At 52.1% G+C, this 20,655-nt stretch overlaps 1 protein-coding gene across 1 annotated transcript in view; it reads right to left on the reverse strand.

Moving 5' to 3' along the window:
* USP4 (ubiquitin specific peptidase 4) overlaps positions 1 to 20,655 on the reverse strand; it is a 34,533-nt gene that overhangs the window by 10,124 nt on the left and 3,754 nt on the right. The window contains exons 3-13 of the mRNA XM_075547360.1: positions 17,322 to 17,452; positions 15,786 to 15,912; positions 15,083 to 15,228; positions 14,883 to 14,944; positions 8,053 to 8,193; positions 7,238 to 7,355; positions 6,052 to 6,225; positions 4,317 to 4,475; positions 2,480 to 2,704; positions 1,785 to 1,868; positions 1,061 to 1,155 (exon numbers count right to left, since the gene is read on the reverse strand). Of these exons, the coding sequence (XP_075403475.1) occupies positions 1,061 to 1,155; positions 1,785 to 1,868; positions 2,480 to 2,704; positions 4,317 to 4,475; positions 6,052 to 6,225; positions 7,238 to 7,355; positions 8,053 to 8,193; positions 14,883 to 14,944; positions 15,083 to 15,228; positions 15,786 to 15,912; positions 17,322 to 17,452 (1,462 nt within the window). The remainder of the gene's footprint in view (positions 1 to 1,060; positions 1,156 to 1,784; positions 1,869 to 2,479; positions 2,705 to 4,316; positions 4,476 to 6,051; positions 6,226 to 7,237; positions 7,356 to 8,052; positions 8,194 to 14,882; positions 14,945 to 15,082; positions 15,229 to 15,785; positions 15,913 to 17,321; positions 17,453 to 20,655) is intronic.

Consider the following 20,655-nt stretch of genomic DNA (forward strand, 5'->3'; position numbering starts at 1 on the left):
GGCTCAAGTAGAAAGCAAATGTTTTGAGGTAAGAGTTGTACGAGCCCCCAATAAAAATTTTTTTAAATACTGTTATTATTTTAATAAGACAATTATCACTTCATCCTGGCATACTGGCAGGGATTCTGGCTGGCCTCCTGAGGCCCCACAGGAGGGAGCCTGGCTGACGGTGTGGGGGAAGTGCTGATGGCTGGAGGGACCAGCAGCAGCTCCTCAGGAGAAAGGAGAGGCCCTCTTTCCCCGGAGACTGACAGCCCTGGGGTCACGGGTACAGGGAGGGAGGGGTATACCAGGGGTTCAAATAGAAAGCAAATGTTTCGAAAATAATGATGGCAACACATGTACAGATATGCTAGGTACAATTGATGTATGGGTTGTTATAAGAGCTCGAAGAACTCCCAATAAAATGATCTTTAAAAAGAGAAAGATCTACAGCCATGGAAACCCTGGAAAGGGTTGCTCAGGATCCATGGGTTTCTGGTGGGGTGTGGTTCAGTGTTCAAGTGCTAGCCACAAGGTCGGGGGTTTGAACCGACCAGTCACTCCACAGGAGAAAGATGAGGCAGCTCCCAGAAAGATTTACGTCCTTGGGAACCCATCGGTTTCCATCCTGCCCTAGAGTCGCCGTGAGTCAGAAGTGACTCAGCATTGGGCTTGGTCCCTGCAGGGAGGAGGAAACAGACTCCTCAAATAAACAGCTGACTGCTTAGGAAACCCAGGAGCAGCCACTGAAATGAGCCCTCCTGGGCAGTGCTCAGCCAGAGCCGCGCGCTATGGACAAGCCAGTCTCCCTCCCTGAACCCCACCCCTTCTGCCCACACAGTTGTGATGCCTTTCTCTTCTTGAGAAAGGCACTGCTGACAGAGGAAGCATCCAGAGGGCAACCCAACAGGCCGCAACTGCTGACAAAGGCTCTGTCCATGCCGGTGTGTACTCAGCACGGACGCCTCTCACAGCCCCTGCACACCCCACGCCCATGGACTGCCTGCAGAGCCAGCTGCTCAGCCTCTAGAACAGCCCCCCTCCGCCCCCCACCCTCAGCAAGAGTGGCAGGACTCACACGAAAATATCATCCCGAGGCATGATGTGGTTCAAACCTTCGTCCATTTGGAAAATCTTGTGGAACCGGTGATTATACACATCCGTGACCACCATCTACGAGTCAGAGGAGGGTGAATTGAGTGCCACTGCCCTGGCTGAATTCAGCAAAGCCTCCAGTGAAGAGAAGCTACCAGTCAGCCGGCCCCACACTCAGGCCCCTGGTTCAGGGGAGCAGGTTGGCTGCCACCAGCTGTGCCCATGCTGATGACCTCTCCCCAAGGCCATGAGGAGACCTGCACCCACGGGTGGCAGGGCTGCTGGGGAGCCTGGTGTGGCAGTGAGGCCTGATCAGAAGACACTGGGATGGGCCAAACCAGCTTGCGAGGGGGGTGGGTGGGAAGGTCCAGGCCACTGACTAGGGCTTGGGGGAGGGACAGGCTGGGGCTGGTGCTCTCAGCCTGTGCTGGGAGTGTCCACGCGGAGGGTCTCAGAGTAAGAGGAGGTCTCTACTTCCCCTGCCTCTCCACAGTGCCAGGCCCACTAGAATGGCCAGCAGGGCCCAGCAAGAACATCACAATGTCCCACCACCCGGGGTTTGGAGCCGGGAAGGAACTCTGGGCCATCATTTTACCGCAGAGGACCCGGAGGAAGGGACGGCAAGCTGAGAGCCAAGCTCTCCTCCTGCTTCAACCAGGTCTTGTGATGGGGGCGGGGAGGGAAGGCCAGCAAGGAGCCCGCCTCACGTTTTCCGCAGCAATGCCAGAGAGCCTGGAGAGCGCCTCACACAGGTCCGACACGGCGCCCATCAGTGGCACAGTCACGCGGTACTGCGGGGAGAGAGGACCAGGGGATGGCAATGGGCCTGAGGACAATGGGCGGAGCCTGCATTGCTGGGGACGGAAGTGCCCTTTCAGAAGGAGAACATGAGCTGTTCAGGGCCCGGGAGTCCCCGGCAGAAGTCCGCATCACCAAGCTTCTCTCTTTAGGCAGAACTTGGGAGCTAGGACCTTTCTCCCCTCCCAAAGATTCTCTTCCATGCCTAACTTTCTAGAGCAGTCCCCGACCTCCTTTACAGGATCACTAAAATCATGCACATTTCCGCCCCATCCCACAGGCCCCTCTTCTGGCGGAGGCAGTAACAGCCAGAAGAACTGCACTGCACAACAAGGCTGTAGCCTCCAGGGGGCTGGAAACAGACCTCGCAGAAGGGGCTAGGAGTCAGCCTGACCAAGGAAAGCACCCTGCTTCTGGGTCTGCAACCCTTGTAGACAAGGTCAACTCTGTGCGCACAGGACTGGATCATGGGCAAGAAAGTGACAAGAGAAGCCACCAGACCTTCACAGCGGGCAGGAATGACATGGGACTGCAGAGAGGCCCCGGAGCTGCCCCGGGTCGGGGGAGCGCTTGCAGAGGTATGTGAGGGGGCTGATTCTGTTACCTGGGTGGGTCTGCAGCAAGGGTCAGCAGGAACCAGGAAGACCTCCATAATTCGATCTTTCTTCAAGGGCAGTGGGAGAGTCAAATAGCAAAATGGGTCAAAGGTCACGGAAACCTTGGCACATTCTGGACAAACCAAAGTGGATTTGAAGAGGCCATGGAAAGTGTCCACAATGACAGAGTCGTTCCGTAACCTGTGGTTCTCCCAGGCTTCCTTAGCTACCACCTGGAAGAGAGGAGAAGCGTCCACAGGGCACTCTGCATGCGTCTCCGTTGTGCAGCCCTGCACCTAGGACGCTCAGTCAGAACCTGGTGCACCGGAAGTGGGTAAGGAGGGCAGGACTGCTGTATCACACCTTGCTCATGCCACAGGCCAGCCCTATGCCCAGCCCAGTTTCACAAGACGTCAGCTGAGGATGTCCCTGTGTCCTCTGCGGGGAGACAAGCAGCACCTGCTTCTGACCAGGGCAAGGATGCCCCCAGCCCGGGGAACCCCCTTCAGGGAGGTGGAAGCCACATGCACTGTGTTGCTGCTGCTGTTCTGACTCAGTGTGGCCCTCTAGGACGGGGCGGGCTGGTCCCACAGGGTCTCCTAGCCCAGACTCTTTACTGGAGTGCGCCGCCCCAGAGCACCTAGAGGTCTTACCAATGGCCAAGTGCTTACCCACTATGCTACCAGCACTCCTTCCTTCACATCGACCCCAGTCAGCGTTTTCTCACTGTGTAACTCAATGTTTGCCTTGTAAGATCTAAAGGCTATTCTGAAACATTCATATCGACGATCTAAAGCAGGCGTCCTCAAACTACTGCCCGGGGGCCACATGTGGCCCTCCAAGGATATTTATCCGGCCTGCGGGTGTTTTTGCCCCGTTTGTTTTTTAACTTCAAAAAAAAAGGTATGTGTAGTATGCATAGGAATTTGTTCATAGTTTTTTCTTCAAAACTACAGTCCGGCCCTCCAACAGGTCTGAAGGGCAGTGTTAAAAAAGTTTGAGGGCCCCTGCTCTAAACAACTGAAAAACATTCACTGCCATCAAGTGCATTCTAACTCTACAGGCTTCCAAAGCTGCGACACTCACACAAGTGCACTGGCAGGTCTTTCTCCACCAGAGTCGCTGGTGGGTTTGAAGCTGCAACCTATTGGTTAGCAACTAAGCATTTAACTACTGGGCCACTCCAAACTCAGTGCCATCGAATCAGTGCTGACACAGCGAGTCTTGATAGGACAGGGTAGAACTGCTCTGAGTTTCTGAGACTGTAACTGTTTATGGGAGTGGCTGGGGCTTTCGAACTACTGACCTTGAAGTTAATAGCCCAACTTGTAACCACGATGCTAACCAGGGCTCCTACTGGGCCGCTGGGACTCTTGGTTAAACGTGAACTCCACTCACTGCCATCAAGTTCCTCCTGATCAGTGACCATTCGTAGGGTTTCCAAGATGGTACACCTTGAAAGAAGCAGGCAGCTGCATTTCCTGCCACACCACCTTGCAATTCGTGGGCCATCGCCCAACCCAGTGCTCACACCCTACATGCTCTGTTCACAGATTAGAAGTTACAGGGATGCACAGATTCAGGGAGAGCAAACGCAATCCAAAGACTTGTACTCTCAGCCCTTCTACAGAGCTGAGTGTCTCGAGCTGGGCTCGTCCCGACGTCCTGCACAAGCTGACTGGCTGGAAGGCGCCGAGGGGCAGCCTGAGGGAACCCTTGCTGAGAGAAGGCCTTCCCTAGAGTCTGAATCCTTGTCACCGGCAATAGCAAAAGACACAAACACCCAAATTTGGAAGCGCGTGCCACACTGTCAGGAGGCGGCGGCGTCTGTTCAGAAGTACCCACCGTGTCTGGCCGCCCATTGGCATCCCTCAGCTCCAAGTAGGGCTTCTTCTTCACTCGGTTCAGGTCTTCGTGCAAGCCGTCGAGAAGAAAGGCTAGCAGTTCCTGAGAGTCCTGTTGCTGGTAGCCAGAAAACTGAGGGGCAAAACGCCCTACTTGGGTCTACAACGAAAACACAAAACATATAATATATAAATACAAAATTCCACTGAAGACAGGTAGAAAGTGTCATCAGAAACAGCTTGGCAGAGTCAGCTGAGGGAGTGAACACTTGGCTGAACTAACTCCAGGGGCCTGAAGGACGCTCAAGGTCCCACCAGAGGACGCAGAGCAGCAAGTGAGGACGACGACCGTCCTAAGACCTGGGCCGAGCTGCCCAGAGGGCAAACGTGTGCAGTCCCAAGCGGGCACGCCAACTACAGACAGGGAGCCCACTCCAGCTTCCTTCTCTGGCTCAGTCTTCCTAAGAACTTGAGAAATGAAGCCTGCATCCGCCGGAGGAATCCTCACTGCCTGCCTGTCCTCTAAACCACGGGCCCCCCCAGAGCGTGGCCTCTAGACCAGCAACTTCGGCACCCCTGGAGACCGTGTCAGAAATGCAGTCGCCGCAGGGCGAGGCCCAGCCCTTGTCAATCAGCAACCATGGGACCGTGGGCCCTTAGAAGACAGCCTGTCTTCTTACAAGACCTCCAAGGGACCCGGACACATTCCAGGTGGGAAACCCCTGCGGTAGCCCTGCTGTGGGTGTAGAGCAAGGAGGAGGAGAGACCAGGAAAAGCTCACCTCCTTGGTCACAGTGGCCACATCTCGGGTGCTGGGCACCAGCCTGGCTATCTTCTGCCACCGCAGGCAGTGCAGCTAGAGAACGCGTGCGTGGACCCCAGCCTCCTCCATCAAGCCCCATGTTGTGGAGTCCAGCCCTACTCACAGGGACCTACAGGCTAGACCAGAGCCGCCCCGAGTTTCCAGGGTTGGAACCTTTACAGAAGCACTGTCTGCCTTTCTCCGGTGGTGCTGCTAGCTGTCAAAACGCTGTCCTTCCAGTGAGCAGTCAAGCGCTTACCACTGCCCCACCTGGCTCCTTAACATCCTTCATACTATGCGCTAATGGCTTAACTCGTTTCAGCTGGTCTCTTTAGGTCTTTGTCTGTGAACAGTAATTTGCATACATTATCCTAGAGCTTAATGTGGTGATGGAAACGTAAGAAACCGATCAATTGTAAGACATTACCGAAGATTTCCATCTTTGCACGGAGCTAGGGACATACTTTTTCTGTCATGTGCTTCACGGGGGCTCTTTGGACCTCCGTGAAGCTCCGATTGTAGCATCTGGAGCCCCAAACCCTCAGGGAGCCTGGGAAACCAGAGCAGCAATCCACCCACCTGCTCCTCAAATCTTCAGGGCGGAGGTATCTACTGACCACCTTCCAAGAGTAGCAACCCAAATCCTGACTTAGGGAAACCCAACTGAAGCCACAGCGCATAGGCTCAGGGTTCATGCTCAGAAAGCCCAGGAGTGCCCTTTCAGATATTCTGCAACTTACACCGAATGTTTCAATCTGGCTCAGGAGCGGACACTTAGAGACCGCCACCACATGATGCAGCCTCAGGAGCGCGCAGCTTACAAACGACTTGGGGAGCACCCACCTCAGAAAGTAGGGGTGAAGAGAAGTACGTGCTGAACCCCCAAGGAGCACTCTCCCCCAGAGAGCCACAAGCAAGAGCGCCATGAGCCTACCTTAAACATGCGAGGTGCCACATGGGAGTCTCGTCCAGACCACATCTGCTTGATGAGCTCGGCATAGGCTTCTGCAATCTCGCCCTTCATCCCCAGAGGGTTGTCTCTGTTGATCTCAGCCTCGTACTCGTCTTGGAGAAAGTAGTCCGTCAGGGGCGCCGTGTTGCTCAGGCACTACGACAGAACACGGCCACAGCTCATATCCTCCTAGATACAAGATAAACCCAGCTCTCAAAGGCCCTGAGGGCCAACCCGGTCAAAGGACCCACTCGGAAGACCCTCGGAACTGCTGGTGAAAGTCAAGCACAGCTTCCCCGCAGCCGGAGCTGGTGGCCCACTTTACAGAGCTAATTTCCCAGGCCAGCAGTCTGAGAGAGACTGCAGTTCACTGCCTAAGTCTCCATTCTGAAACCAAAACAAACAGCAGCAGCTGGCAACTTACATACATATGTCGATGGTCACTAGACGCCCTGTAACATGGGTGTTATTTTGTCGGAGAGTTAACCTGACTGGGGAAGTGGCCATTTTTGTCTACTCACTGGAGAATGTACGATGGTTTCTTTTTCTCCTTACATCTTTAAATAAATTTACCACTGAAGTCACCCAAAACAAGGAGTTTGTATGTTATAAGGCTTTTAATGATACCTCAGGCTAAGCAGCTTCTTCCTCCTGCTAGTCTGGCGAGCGCTGCTCTTCTAGGTGACCTCATCCATCCCTCTCGTCTGGCTGTGCTATCAGCCCGCTCTGCTCTTGTCACCCTGATGTCACTACTTCCTGTTTCGTGTGTTCTTCTAGAAGCATCGTGAGGCAGAACCTTACACCATGAGATCTGAAATCTTTTCCTCCTTGTTTCGCTACCCCCTAAAGTCTGGTGAGCTTCCTGGGCGGCAGGAATCGATGTCTACGGCCATGCATCCCTTCCTGGAGAGCAGCAGCCCGCCTCCTCAGGGAGGGGACGGCAGACGCTTCCCTTGTGGAATCCTCCGGGGCGCTGCTCTATGCCCTTCTCCCCTTGGCTGAAGCTAACTGACACCCTCTCCTTATAGAAACTGTAAGTACGGGTACAAGAGCTTCCTGTGACTGCTCTGAGAGAGGCTCCCTCCGGCACCTCAGCAGCCCTCTCTCGCCCATGCCACCAAGTCCTCTGAGAGGCAGGGTGGCGTTTGGATGGCAGCCTCGCCACTACCTGCAAAGCGGAGTTCATGAAGCAGGTGTTCCCCAGGTTTCCGAGTCCGCAGAGGCCTGGCTGTACGTGAGACGACGGGGACTCTTGACAAGTGTATGCCGTGGAGAAGCCAGATCCACTGGAAAACACAATGCACATCCGAGGTGCAGGTGAGTGCTGCACACAGGCCCTCCTCCGAACGCTCCAGGATTTTGTCTGGCATACTCTTCTACTCCCTGCGTCAGCTCCCACCCTCCCCTCCACAGGGGAAGCACGCCCCCAGGGAGAAACCCTCTTTGAATGTGCTGCTCCAGGCTTTGGTGTCTCCCCGACTGCTGGCTGCCAGGTGGCTTCAGGGAAGAACGCTTTGGTTACGAGATGAGGCTTTTGCCCAGCATCACCCACCAGCCCACGGGCAGCCTCGACTGGACCCCAGTGCTCACGTCCATACATGCTCCCATCTCACCGGTCTTTGCTACCCTGTCTGCGCGGCAGGTGTTCCCACAATGCCGGAAGAAAGGGTCACGGCAATCCAGGCGGGAAACAGGCAGGGCTGGCCCTGCTAAGAACCGTCCCCTAGGGGCTAATGTGCCATGTGGTCAGCCCAGCCTCCCACAAACAAGCGCAGCAGCCCATGAAACCATGGGGGACCTGGGCTGGGGAGAAACCACCAGCTCCCAGGAGAGCCAGCCTGGGAGCCGGGATGAGGAGGCCCCTCCACCATGGTGGAAAGTGGGGTGAGAAACCACGAGGGGCGTTCGTGTCCCGGGGGACGTGGCGTGGTGGCAGAGCAGCTACCCAGGCAGGGAAGCAAGGTTGGCAGGGCCTGCTCTTACCCCCTGCCGACACCGGAGCTGTGCGTCCCAGAGGTGCCAGTGCTATCACCATTTGCAACAGGAGAGGCAGACACTGAGGAACAGGGACTTGCGGACGATTTTGGAGAGGTAGTAAAATGTCTGCTAGGTGCAAGGCTTGATCTGGGAGAGAGAAGCAGAAACAGCTACTGACTTTCAGCAAACAGCAAGCCCTCTTCCATGTCTTAGGTCTCTTCTCAGGAAATAAACGCACCCTGTGTTAAGTTCCCTAAGACAAGTGACACAAAGCCGGTTTGCATGCTACTTCAAGACAACCGTCATTACACGTGAGTCAAGAAATGGGTCCTTCAGTCTCGTTTGTCCACATACTTAGAGACTCAACCTTTCAGTACAATAAACGACCGAGTACTTCAGGGCACCGTGGTTGCATTTCTAAACCAAAGGCTTCCCAGAAGTTAACAGGACTCTACCAGGGGAAAACGTTAGGAAAATGGCAGTAAGGGATGCATTTCCAAAACAAACAAGCAAGCAAAAGCAACCAATGCTTCCCTAGGAAAATGGCCATTTGGCTTTATGTTGTCAGACCACAAGAATTGTTTTGTCGCCTCAAATTTACCAAAGGTGAGAAAGAGAGATTATACGAGGGCTCAGCACAAAAATCCTGGTGCAAAATCATAGAAACCTATCCGAGAGTAGACCCCTTGTTCCCTGAGCCAGCCTCCTGTGTCGCCACACTCTGACAGCGGTTCTTTCACCTCCGTGGCCCTTCTTGGAGGAACTTGGCGCTGTTGGCACTTTGGGCATTCCTGAGGTCCTGCTGTTGTGTTCCTCCTTTAGTGTTCTTTGAGGGGGCGAGCAAGGGTGGGGTGTGCCAACAAAGCTCCCCCGAGAGGGAGCCGACACAGCAGCACCGGTCCCCCGGCCGGTCTCACACCAATGCAGCATCCTGTTTCCTTTCAAACTTCTGGCTAAGAAGCCCTGATCACCCCCGTGTCCTTGGAGAGAACCCACCCTGACGACCCAATCACTCTCCTCTCCGAGCAGCGCTCTCTGCTTTCCAGTGTCCCCTCAGAAGCCTCCGCTGGGGTTAGCGACTAAGGAAGGTGTACCACTGTGCACTTGCCTGCAGCCACCCACTGACCACAGAGACACGTTCGAGCACATTTTACTTGGCTTAGCCCACACACGTGAGAGCTGGATCCTGGCAGCAATCCTTCTGGACATGCCCTGCGCACACGCTCCGTCTCAAGCTCGTCTTGCACTTTTCTTCATCGAACGCTGGTTGAGGTGTATTGCTACTTTCAGAGTAACTCAAACGGGACTGCCCTAAATCTTAACACTACGATCCATTTTGTTCATCTTCTTCTACAATATGAGCCAGACATGTAAAAGAGCACGGATCTCTGCAGCTTTGCATACGTGCACTGAGACCTTCCTTCTGGAGGGTGGGATCTTTTAGAACCGAGAACACGACCAAGAGGGTGTGCTCTCCCAGCCCAGACGGTGCCCAGCTTCATGAGATCTGATCCTGCCCATCAGTGGCGGGCAGACACCAGGAACCCACCCAGGGCTGACGTGGGCACAACAGGAATCATTGTGGGAATCAATCTCCCTTCGCTACTCTGAGGTCACAGAGAGGAGACGGAGGGAGGGGGAACTCCCAGTCTTCCCTCCTCTCCAGGAAAAGGCTCTTTGTCTCATGGCGAAGGGCATTTGCTGCCCACAGCCTCATCCTCATGCAGCAGAGAAGTCCAAGGACTCACTAGCGCATTCACTGCAATGTGCTGACGCTGAGCCACACATTTCTGACCTGTCCGGTGGAACAGACAGCCGAGGCAGGCAGCAAAGGCCTCGCACGGGCTCTGTCTGAAGTGCAGTGACCAATTCAATCACCTCAGAGCTGGAGACAAGTGCTACCGGAGTGAACCTCCAAGGGGACCCTGCAGGCACACGCCCTACCCCTTTTCAGTAACTGTGTGCCGGTAACTTATTCCTTTGGGCTTAAACGGACAGAAGAACACAGGCACCATCGCACCCCCCAGACTGGTTCTCTCTTTTAAGAACTGACATTTCTGGTTGAAAGAAAATAAAGAAACATTCTATGTCACATTTGATTAGAATAGCTCAGGAAATGTGCTTAGTAAATTTGTTACGTTTGGGCAAAAAGAAATCTAACGAAGGGTACACGCAGAGGCTTGAAACTTTACTGAATTCAAACTTTAAAAAAAAAGCTCGACCTGAATAGACAAATCAAAGGCAAGAAAGAACTCTATGCAGACAAGTGACTCATATCTGGGAAGCGTTGGGCCCAGGAGCATGTCGCCAACTTTCTGGCAGCTTCCAGGGGGCGTCCTGGAAACTGGCACCGTGGGAAACGCCTGCATCTCAGTGCCCTGTCAGGTGAGGCAAGACCTTACTTGAAACTGTCTCACGCTGCAAACACCCCGAAAACAGGGGCCACTTCTTTCTCGACTCCCAAAAGACAAGCCTCTGGACTCCTAGCACCTTTCTGCTGTGGCATTTCCTGTCCCACCAGGAAGACCATTCAAATCAGGCCCTGAATCTATGGCAGACACCCAGAGATAAACTCTCGGCCAAGCCCATGATGAGGCTCCAGCCGACCACGCAGGGCCCACCCTAGCCCACCTGCTCCCAGCGTCTGGAGGAGAGAGGGAGAGGACCAAGTAAGGTGGCCTCTGCTCTCTCGCATATGTCCCGGCTCAACGCTGCTCTGCGAGGGTCTACCCTCTAACCCAAACCTCAAGCATGCAGGGTCCTGCACCAAGCACGGCTCACTGAGAGATAGCAATGCCGCCCACCATCGCTAGCACTGTCTTCACGCGGAGCAGTCACCCCTCAGCTGCATGTGGAGGAAGCCGCCTCATGCAGAACCCGGGCCTTCTCCTGGCTGCGTGCAGGCAGCCTGAGAAGGCAAACTCGGCTAAGGGCTGACTAGGCGAGGCAGACCTCGGGCAAGTGAAGTGAACTCCATGGAAGCAATGATCGAGCGACTGAAGCCACCCACAAGGGACAGACTGTTGGAAACCATTTCACTCTGCTGCCCTCCCCGCAGGAAATCTATAAAAGTACTCTTCTAGTGGTTTTGTTGTTGTTGTTTGTTTCCAAGAAAGGCATTAAGCCAACCAGTGACTTTCTCCAGAGGACAAACTTGAGCAGGCAGGGCCCCGAGTGCTTCCATCTCCACCTGTGCTTCCCACAGCGAGTACATGACTGAGCAGGTCTGGCTTGGAGGGGTTTGTAGCTCTGCACCAGGGGTTGACAACATTTCTCGATGGAATTTGTACTGCTGCTGGGCACCATCAATGGATTTCGCCTTGGAGAGACCCCATGTGACAACCCTGAGCTGCCCCAGAGGGGCTCTCGGCCATGGCCTCACAGGAACAAGTGCCAGTGCTCTCTCCCAATCACTGACCTGCCGCCACTGAATTCAGCTCAATAGTTCGTATATTCTACACTGCACTTTTTAGCTGTTTCTTGTTACAGGTGTAGGCTGCTTTCTTTAAAATAATAGTTACTACTGAGCGTTCTATGGAAGCATTAGCTCGCACATGTATAAACCATGACTGTAACCAGTCACTGGCCAAGCAAGCAGAACAGCTCCAAATCCTCTGTCCGCCCTTCCTTCGCTTGCCTGCTTTGATCACTTCTGCTGGGGCCCTCAGTGCTGGCTTCTCTCCCTCCACATGGCGGCTCAGTACTGTGTGCAGACGCTGCGGCTGACCCACCCATTCTACTGGTGGTGGACATTTGAGTGAGCTCTGATGGGTGACCAAGAGGACACGTGCTGTTGCCATCGGCTTCCTCGAACATGGGTGGCTGCACAGGAATGGGATCCTGAATTGCGAAACATGCAAATACTTCTACAATACACCTGATTGCCACGTCTTTTGCAACAGCCAACCCGACATTTTCCCCCCGCCAGAGCCTGGCAACTCTGGTTGCTCAACACTTGGCATCGTTCACCTTCGTCAGCTCCCCCGTCTAGTAGGTGAGAACTAAGTGCTGTGTCGTGCTTCCAATGTGCCACTTCTGGGAGAGTGCCAGGGCAAGCGCCTTTCTATGGTCACCAGCCACCCGTGCAACCAGTGTTGTCCCTTTTTGGGGCATGATCTGACTTTTTCTTATTTATCTATCAGGTTTCTTTAAAGTTCTAAATACAACCAGTCAGATGCAGATAGGTGGTCAAGTATGTCTGCACTCTATGGCTTGCTTGCCTTTCTATGATTCTGTAAATGGGAGTTCCTAACCCCAAAGTCATTCGCTATCCCCCACTGAAAGACAGGAAGGTTCTCCTGACACACTGGGCTGCACCGACTTAACCTCGAGGGGAGGGGGAAAGCCTTCCATTTAAGCCATTTCTGCTGTGGAAGCGATCTCTGCCCGCATCCACGTCACGAGTCCTTAGCTTACTGGTCACGTGTTTGTCACATGCTCCCCTTCACACCCCACAGATCTTACTGCACACCCCTGAATATCTCCAAGGGATGTTCAGAGTGTTCCATGAAACATCCTAAGATCATCAACTTCAACTTCACGTTCCAAGAGTAGCTCAGCAAGACATGAAATTCTCCTTGTAAAGCTGTCTTCCTGTGAAAAAGGATGTCTTAGACCCTCAGTGACCACTGAGATGATATGGAAGATGGTCATTATTAAGCCTCACCTCGTCAAGACACGGCCTTTCCTCCATCCGTCAAGTTGGGCTCTCTTGAAATTTAAGATTTTTTTTCTTTTTTGATTTCCAAGAAACTCTCAATCACTATTTCTTCTGTTTTCTTCCCTTTATCCCCCGTCTTGTGCTCTGGGCTTCTGAGCTTCCTAGTTTGAAGAAACTGACACTTGCGTTTCCTTCGACCTGAGCACAACTTCACTGCTGTCACTTGCCACCTCTCTCTCTTCAGGACGTCTAGAACTCTTCCACTTGCTGGCCCAACCTGCTCAGTCTTCAGCTACCTTGACTCTGCTACTCTTCTTGACCCCCTGAAGTCTTTCTTTCCAAGAATGGCTTCTGGTACGTGTGTTCTATTCCACCTTCTAGTGCTGCGTGGAACATGAATTTGTGTCTAGCTGGCACAGGCTGTCCACATGATTCTCCTTCCATAGCAACTGTGCTCATCAGCGCTGTGCTCTCGTGTCCTGTGAGCTAGCTGTTCCACAAAGAACCCTGCTGGCTGGCATAGTGGTTACTCATTGGGCTGCTATCCAAAAGGTCGGGAGTTTGAAACCACTAGTGGCTCCCAGGGAGAAAGAAGAGTTAGTCTCTTCTAGAAACCCACAGGGCAGTTCTACCCTGTCCTATAGAGTCAGAATTAACCTTGATGACAGTAAGGCTTTTTAAAACTATTCACCAAGTAAGGTCACACTATTTCTCCATTCACACACCCTCCACCACCCTGCCCCACCCTTACGTAGAGGCACAGCCGGAATACTGCAGAGTCCTAAGAGGTTGGGCCTACCACCTCTCAGGCCTCCCCCTCCAGTCATCCCCCAGTCACCGCTCCCAGCTGCAGCCACCACAGGCCTTTACAAGGTTACCCTCCTAATTCCACAGCCCCTTCCCTGCAGACTCTCTCACCTCCTTGGGACCATCTTCAAAGAACACCTCAGTGAGGCCTTCACCCGAAACTCAGAACAGGCTAACCCTCATCCATCACTTCTCCCACCATGTTTATAAACCAGAGGGGACTCACTTTTCCCACATGCGGGGACTGAAAATAGTTCACGAGAGAATTCTATTAACTTTTACGTTGATCTAGCCATGAATCTTTTGAAGAATCCTTATATGTATTTCTTTTTTTAATTTATCTGTTAATTTTCTGCTCCTGGAGGACCGAAACTTCGGTTTTGTTTCCAGTGGTATCCCTGGCGTCTGGACAGTGCCTGCCACGACGTGGGTGTCAGAGAAGACGACGTGGCTCGGGTATTCTACTCTGAGCTCGCTGCCCTTTAGCCAGACCCCACCGACGACACCCATGACAAGAACCTCAGTGACAAGGACCTAATTCCTCTCCTCCACGCTGGGGTGTCCAAGAGTGAGCAACAGCACTGAAGAGAGAAAGGTGAACTCTCCCTCGGGCACAACACCCCCTTTCTACTCCGCAGACTGGACTCCAACCACCTTATGTGTCCTCAGGGGGTGCTCACAGGGTCCCCCTTGTGTTCTCTCAGTTCTATGGCATCTTGCAACACAAAGGGAGTCCCAGAGTTTCTCGTTCCTCCCAACAAAGCTGTCACAAACAAAACCCATCAGGAGAGTGCAGCCACCAGTGGGCATCACAGAGCACTCTGGGCAAGGTCTGTTACATGGGAACGAACTCACTGGGTAAATTCTCACCTAAAACACCCACACAAAATTGAAAAACATAAACCAAAATTTCATTACCCTACAGTTGTGGAATCTGACATGGTTCTTTCTCACTAAGCAAAAGAACAAATCAAGGTGGTGGCAGGACTGCATTCCTGTGGGGCTTCTGGAGGCTGCTACGCTCCTGGTTTCTGGTCAGGCCAGTCTTCCACTTTCCACTCCTGTCCCCTCCTTCTCCTTCCCGGACTCCTGCTTCCCTCTCCCCCGCACACATTCCTTCCTCTCATCTCTTGCTGAGATACCCTAATGAGCTCCCTTCAGACGGCTGTCCAGTATGCTGTTGACCAAAGGCCACGACCTTCAACCAAGCGGCTAGATTCTGGACAGACCTGAATCCATGTTTTCATCTGACAGAGAACGATATTTCTTTGTAAAGAACAGCCAAAAAAAAGCAAAAACATCAACAGCCTTAGGAAAGGGTGTCTTTTACACCTGAACACCCAGCCACAAGGGAACAGAATGCACTTACTTCGGCTGCAGGGTCTGCCTGGGCCACGTGCCATCTTCGTTTTGGGGCTCAATGACTAGCACCTGGGTGAAAGGGGAGGCAAGTGAGGAAAGTACACGCCCCCCCCCATGCCCATCGTGCTTTAAGCCAGGTCCCTGGCTGCCCAGGATCTTTGTATGAGGGTGGGGCGGGGGGGGGGGGCATGGCCTGGACCCTCCTACCTGACCCTGATACAGGCCAGCATCCTGGACAGTGTTGTCCAGCTTGCTCAGCTGCTCGTAGGTGTTACTCATGTACTTGTTCCAGAGCCGCGTCTCACGCTCCGCGGGGATGTTGAACAGTTTCCGCATCTCCTTCTCGATAGTGGCTGGGGAGAGGCGGAACCGACCCTCAGCTGGCTCTGGGCACAGCCAGCTAACACTTGTCCTTCCTCCTCAGGGTGCAGAGGCTCTGGAGGACCTCACTCCCTGGCCACGACTGGAGAGGCCGCCATCTTCCCGGGGCATCCTTTTGTGCTCACCAGCCCGGCCTTGTTTCTGGTCTCCCCCTCCTCTGATGGGGGCCCGTTTCCAGCACAGAAGCAACAAGGAAATGTGGAAAAACATGTCGAAGGGATTGAGACATGTCTGGTTTCAAATGCCAGCTCTGCCACATGCTCACTAGGACTCTGAATGGTGTCTGGCCTCTCCTAGCCTGCACTTCCCCATCGTGTATTTGTGCTCACAGGGCAAGCGGGCAGGGAGCAGTCTCAGTGTTCTGTTGAACATGATTACCAAGAGAATTCCTCAGGTCAAGGGTGGGAGCCAGAGCCTAGGATTATCTGACTGCTTATCTGGCTACTGATCTGAAGAGGCAGCTTCCCTCTGGCCAGTGCACATCCGCACTCTCTCACCAGACACCTGGGACTCTAGCCCAGCGACTCACCGATGGTGTCTGCCTTGCTGAAATGGCAACTCAGCACGTTGGTGGGGTCACTGTTCTCACAGAGCTTCAGCTCCAGCAAATACACCTCAACCTTGCAGTGCTTGACAAAGAGGCCATGCTCCACGACCTGCAGGCAAGGGGACGGGGGCAAGAGCAGTGGGTTCACACAGGCAGCCTTGGCAGCACCAAGCCTCGTTAGCAGCCAATGGCAGAAACACCATAATTATCAATTTCCTTAAATGACCAGGGGATCAGCAGGACAAGTACAAAAAGGCCACTGGCATCTGACCCAGGAGTTTCCAATCTTTTCCACTCAGAAAGACCAAGCAAGAGCACCTGGTCCCCTTGATGGAACTAGGGAGAAGCCTACCCATCCCTCACTGCCGGCTCTGAACAGGTGCAGCAAAACCAAAAACGCTTATCACCTGCCCACGCTCTTTAAAGAAGCTCAATTACAAGGAAAACTTACTTTTCAGGAGGACAGCCACCTGATGAAGGCCAAAAGCTAACTACCATATATACTCGAGTATAAGCCAACCCAACTGTCAGCCAAGACACCTAATTTTACCACAAAAACGGCACTAAGAATGTGATAGAAAACTCGGCTAGTACACGAGTATATATGGTAACTCATCAATTGAAAAACAATGATAAAAAAAGAGGAGCTACACTTGCTCATCATCAGGCCGCATCAGACACCACACTTCAGGGAGGTGGTTGTCTGTCTTGGGGCTCGCATGGGAGCTCGATGCTGCGCAGGGACGCTCCTCTGACGACTAGCCCCGCAGGCAACATCCACAGCACAGCGCTCCCACAAGGCTGGGCTCCAACAGGACTCTGCAGGTAGGCCCCGGCCTTGTGAACACTACACCTTCTCAGGGACGCAGGTTTCTAGCTGGACCTGCAGTGTGGGTTCAGGACGACAGCTCTGTCCTACGATGTAGATAGTAGGGGAGCCACACACACAGCAGAGCCACCAACTTACCCAGAAGAAAGCAAGTTTGGTGGGTTGCCATGATGCCCTCTAACAGAATAAGCAATGGTCGGTGAGAGACAGGACAGGACCCTGGTCTCTTTAAGAGTCTTATCTACCAGCAGGGCTTACCATCTGGGCTGCTGTCCCTCAAGGGGCTGACCTCTGAATGCCTGCGTTTTGAGTTACTCAGCGATGCTGCCAGAGACTCTTAAGCAAAGAGGGGAAGTACTACCAGAAAGGCTTCAGATAAACAAGAAGCAACACGTTATTCCATGTGTACACATTGTAAGTAACCTTCCTCCCATAGTCTTCCAAAAAGGGGTCTTGCAGCATTGCTGGACACGGCCCATGCCACTGGGCAGCGCTGATGTCTGGAGACCCACTCACTGTAACATGCCGTCAAGAGTCTCGGCACCACCCTAACCCCCCCAAAGAGAACCAGAAACAAGGCCGCAAACACCTCCGTGCAAACACTTCGGTCCGTCTGTTGCGTTGCCCAGAAGTGGAAGCAGTCAGGGTCTCCCACAGAGCGCCAGGGAGGGCCACAGTCGCACACTCACTTTTCTGACGATGGGCTGCTGGCCTTCAATACAGCCGTACCAGTTGAGCAGCTTATTCCAGGCCTCCGTCGGCACCAGCACATAGTCCAACTCATCAATTAAGTGCTCCTTCAAAGTCTGACTCTCAGGATCTGAAAAAGGGAAGCATGGCCCATCACGCCTGCTCTTCTCTCCAGAAATACTGTGACAAAGTTCTTATGCATTTTTGAAAAATAAGAAATGTATGTTCCAAAAACAGGCGCCAAGCTCCAAAATGCTGCCAGAGCAAAAGGCAAATGTGGCCAGAGCAAAAGGCAGGCCTGCCCACATCCCTGCTTTCTCAACACTGGATGAGGAACTTCTCTTTCTCCTACAATGGGAACTGAGGGGCTGAAAAGCAAAACACACCCAATTTACATGTCCAAAGAGCTTCAAGATCCTACCATTTAAATCCTTAGTCAGGATTATTCACAATATGTGCTGTTTGATAACTGTAGCCAAGTCACTGCAGCCTTCCCTTGAGAGACGTATTAAGAAAGCAAATACATAATTATAAGCTTATGTGACCAGGAATCATTTTGCATTCTTAATTTTAAATCCTCCTAGTCAAAGCCCAAGTGGATGATGCCTGGTGGAGGGAGAACATATCTGAAGTGCTAAGCATGATCTCCTGGCCAGGAGAGGGAGGACACCCAGAATTAGCGTGCCCTCAAGGGAAGACCTAGGGCTCACTGCCCGGGTCACCTCTGGCTGCCCTTACAAGCCGTGTCAACTAGCACGCCCTCCCAGAACAGTGGAAGTCACACTAAAAGGGAAGTAAAATGTACCCAGACTCCTTGATAGGACTGAATTATTGAATTGAATTACATGTGGATAAAGTGCTAAAGACTGTAAAAAAAAACCGATACAAAATAATATATAATCGATCAAGTATTCACAAAGGTGGAAGAATGAAGGAGGGAGGGGAAAAAGAAGAGCTCACACCAAAGGGTCAAGTAGAAAATGTTTTGGAAATAATGATGGCAACATATGTACAAATATGCTTGAAACAACTGATGTATGATAAAGTTGTAAGCACCCCCAATAAAATGATTTTAAGAAAAAAAATTATATTTTTTGGGGGGGAAATTTGTAAAGTACCCAAAGAGGTGCTAATCAATCTGATACTCATGGAAAAGGTGTTTTTTTAAAAACAAAATGAATGCATGAGTCGACTGGGCCTGCCTTCACCTCTTTTCATTCTGAAATCCAAGGGCAGCGCTCTGGGGAACAAAACCGCCGGGGTGTAAATCAAGTGAGGTCTGCTCAGCAAGAGGGACGTTACCCCTCGGTGGCAAGCAGAAAGGACACAAACACGCCAGAGCACGAGCACCCCTGGCCGAGACAAGTTACTCACAGAAGGACAAACGCTGTACAATACCACATGTATGAAAGATCCAGAGAGCAAATGCATGGAGACCAACATTTAAGAGAGGGTACACCAAGGGGGGGGGGGGGGGGGGAATGCTGAAGCTCATGATGAGAGCAGCCCACACGATGAATCCCATTAACGTCATTGAATTATACACCTAAAACTAGTTAAAATGGAAAATGACTCACAATATAAATTTCACAATTTTTTTCAAAAGACCATCACATGGTCATTAGTGTTGGAAAGGGGCAAACCCAGACCGCTATGGCAGCTTACAAGGAGCACTGGCGGTGGAGTGGTCTACACAAAAGGCAAGGTCAGCATTTTGAATCAACCCACCAGCTGCTCCACAGGAGGAAGACATGACTTCCTGCTCCCATAAAGTCTTGTGGAGGGGGGTCCTCAAACTTTTTAAACAGGGGGCCAGTTCACTGTCCCTCAGAACTGTTGGAGGGCTGGACTATACTTTTTTTAAAAACTATGAACAAATTCCTATGCACACTGCACATTTTTGAAGTAAAAAATAAACGGGGCAAAGACACCCAGCGGGCCAGATAAATGTCCTCAGTGGGCAACATGTGGCCCGCGGGCCATAGTTTGAGAACACCTGCCTCCTGGTCTCAGAAACCCACAAGGCAGTTCTATTCTGTCCTATAGGGTTACTATGAATCGGAATTGAATTGATGGCTGTGTATGCATGCTCGCTTCTATGTTTGAAGGGTTTTCAGAAAATGTATTCCAGGGGACAAAGAGGTGTGTACATGTGTTTGAAAAACAAAACAAAAACCACCAGAATGAGCAAGCAGCTTTCAACAGCAGCTCTGGCATGCTGTGTTTGCTAACAGGAGGCGGTTCCCAGCACAGAACTTATCCCTCTGCTGGATACAAGCGCTTCCAAACACCCTGACACCTAGAGTAAAACATTTCTGATTTACAAATGAAAAACTTCTATAAGAGTCATTCTCTTAAAAAAATGTTTTTAAGTAATTTACTTATTGTCTTGGAAAGATATACTCATTTTTAATACTAATCACCACATAGACCAGGCCACCCATACTAAATGCACCACTAGCCAGAAACTTTTAAATGCAGGAAAGAAACCAATCGCTTTCAGCCTCATCAACCAAACTCCCCCACCCCCACCCCCACTCAGTACATCATTCAAGGCTCTTTTTCCTTTGTGGCTCGGTGACAAAGTTCCCAATCATGTCATTCCTAGGACATCAGATAGCAAGGACAGGAAATTTAACTGGCAAACTGGGTCAGTCCAAGAGCATCCGGCTAAAACATACAAGGGGGTTTGGAAGTGAAAATTTCCCTGATATAAATGTCCTCATAGGAGGGGTGACTAAGCAGGGAAAGGAAATCAAAGTCTTGGTCTTAGCACAAGGACTCAGCTGGCACACAGCAGAAACACACGTAAATGAGAAGGGGTGCTTGGCAGACATCAGCAAGGACACACGCTTCCTCCTTCCTCCCTTCTCTCTTCCAAGAATCCCTGCCAGTCACTCCCCCACTCTTGGTAGAAGGCAGCTGGGCTGGACATGGCAGGTAACTGAGTCTGGGGATTCAGAGAGTCCACCTCGATCGCCAGAACTGGGTCCTTCCTGCACCGTGGATGTCCCAGGGTCTGTATGGAATGTGCTGCTCCCCTCCCAAGCACACAGACATGTGGGACAGAAGGAATGTCTTCCCTTAGATGAAAGTCGTGCAAAATGCTTTCTGAGGGTCCCCCCGCCATCCAGCCAGCCCCAGCTCTAATATTCTCACCATTATTTCTATCAAAAACCTTACAAATTTCTCCTTTCCAAAAAACATGGTAAACAGGCAGAAAGATGACAACACAATGCTTCCCAACTAAGGGGCAACTTCAAGGTTCAATGCCACCATCTGGCCTCCATGAGGAACAAAGCAAAAGTCAGTGTTTATGATGCCACTCTCTGA

The sequence above is a fragment of the Tenrec ecaudatus genome, chromosome 4, assembly GCF_050624435.1.
Source record: "Tenrec ecaudatus isolate mTenEca1 chromosome 4, mTenEca1.hap1, whole genome shotgun sequence".
Classification (NCBI taxonomy): domain Eukaryota; kingdom Metazoa; phylum Chordata; class Mammalia; order Afrosoricida; family Tenrecidae; genus Tenrec; species Tenrec ecaudatus.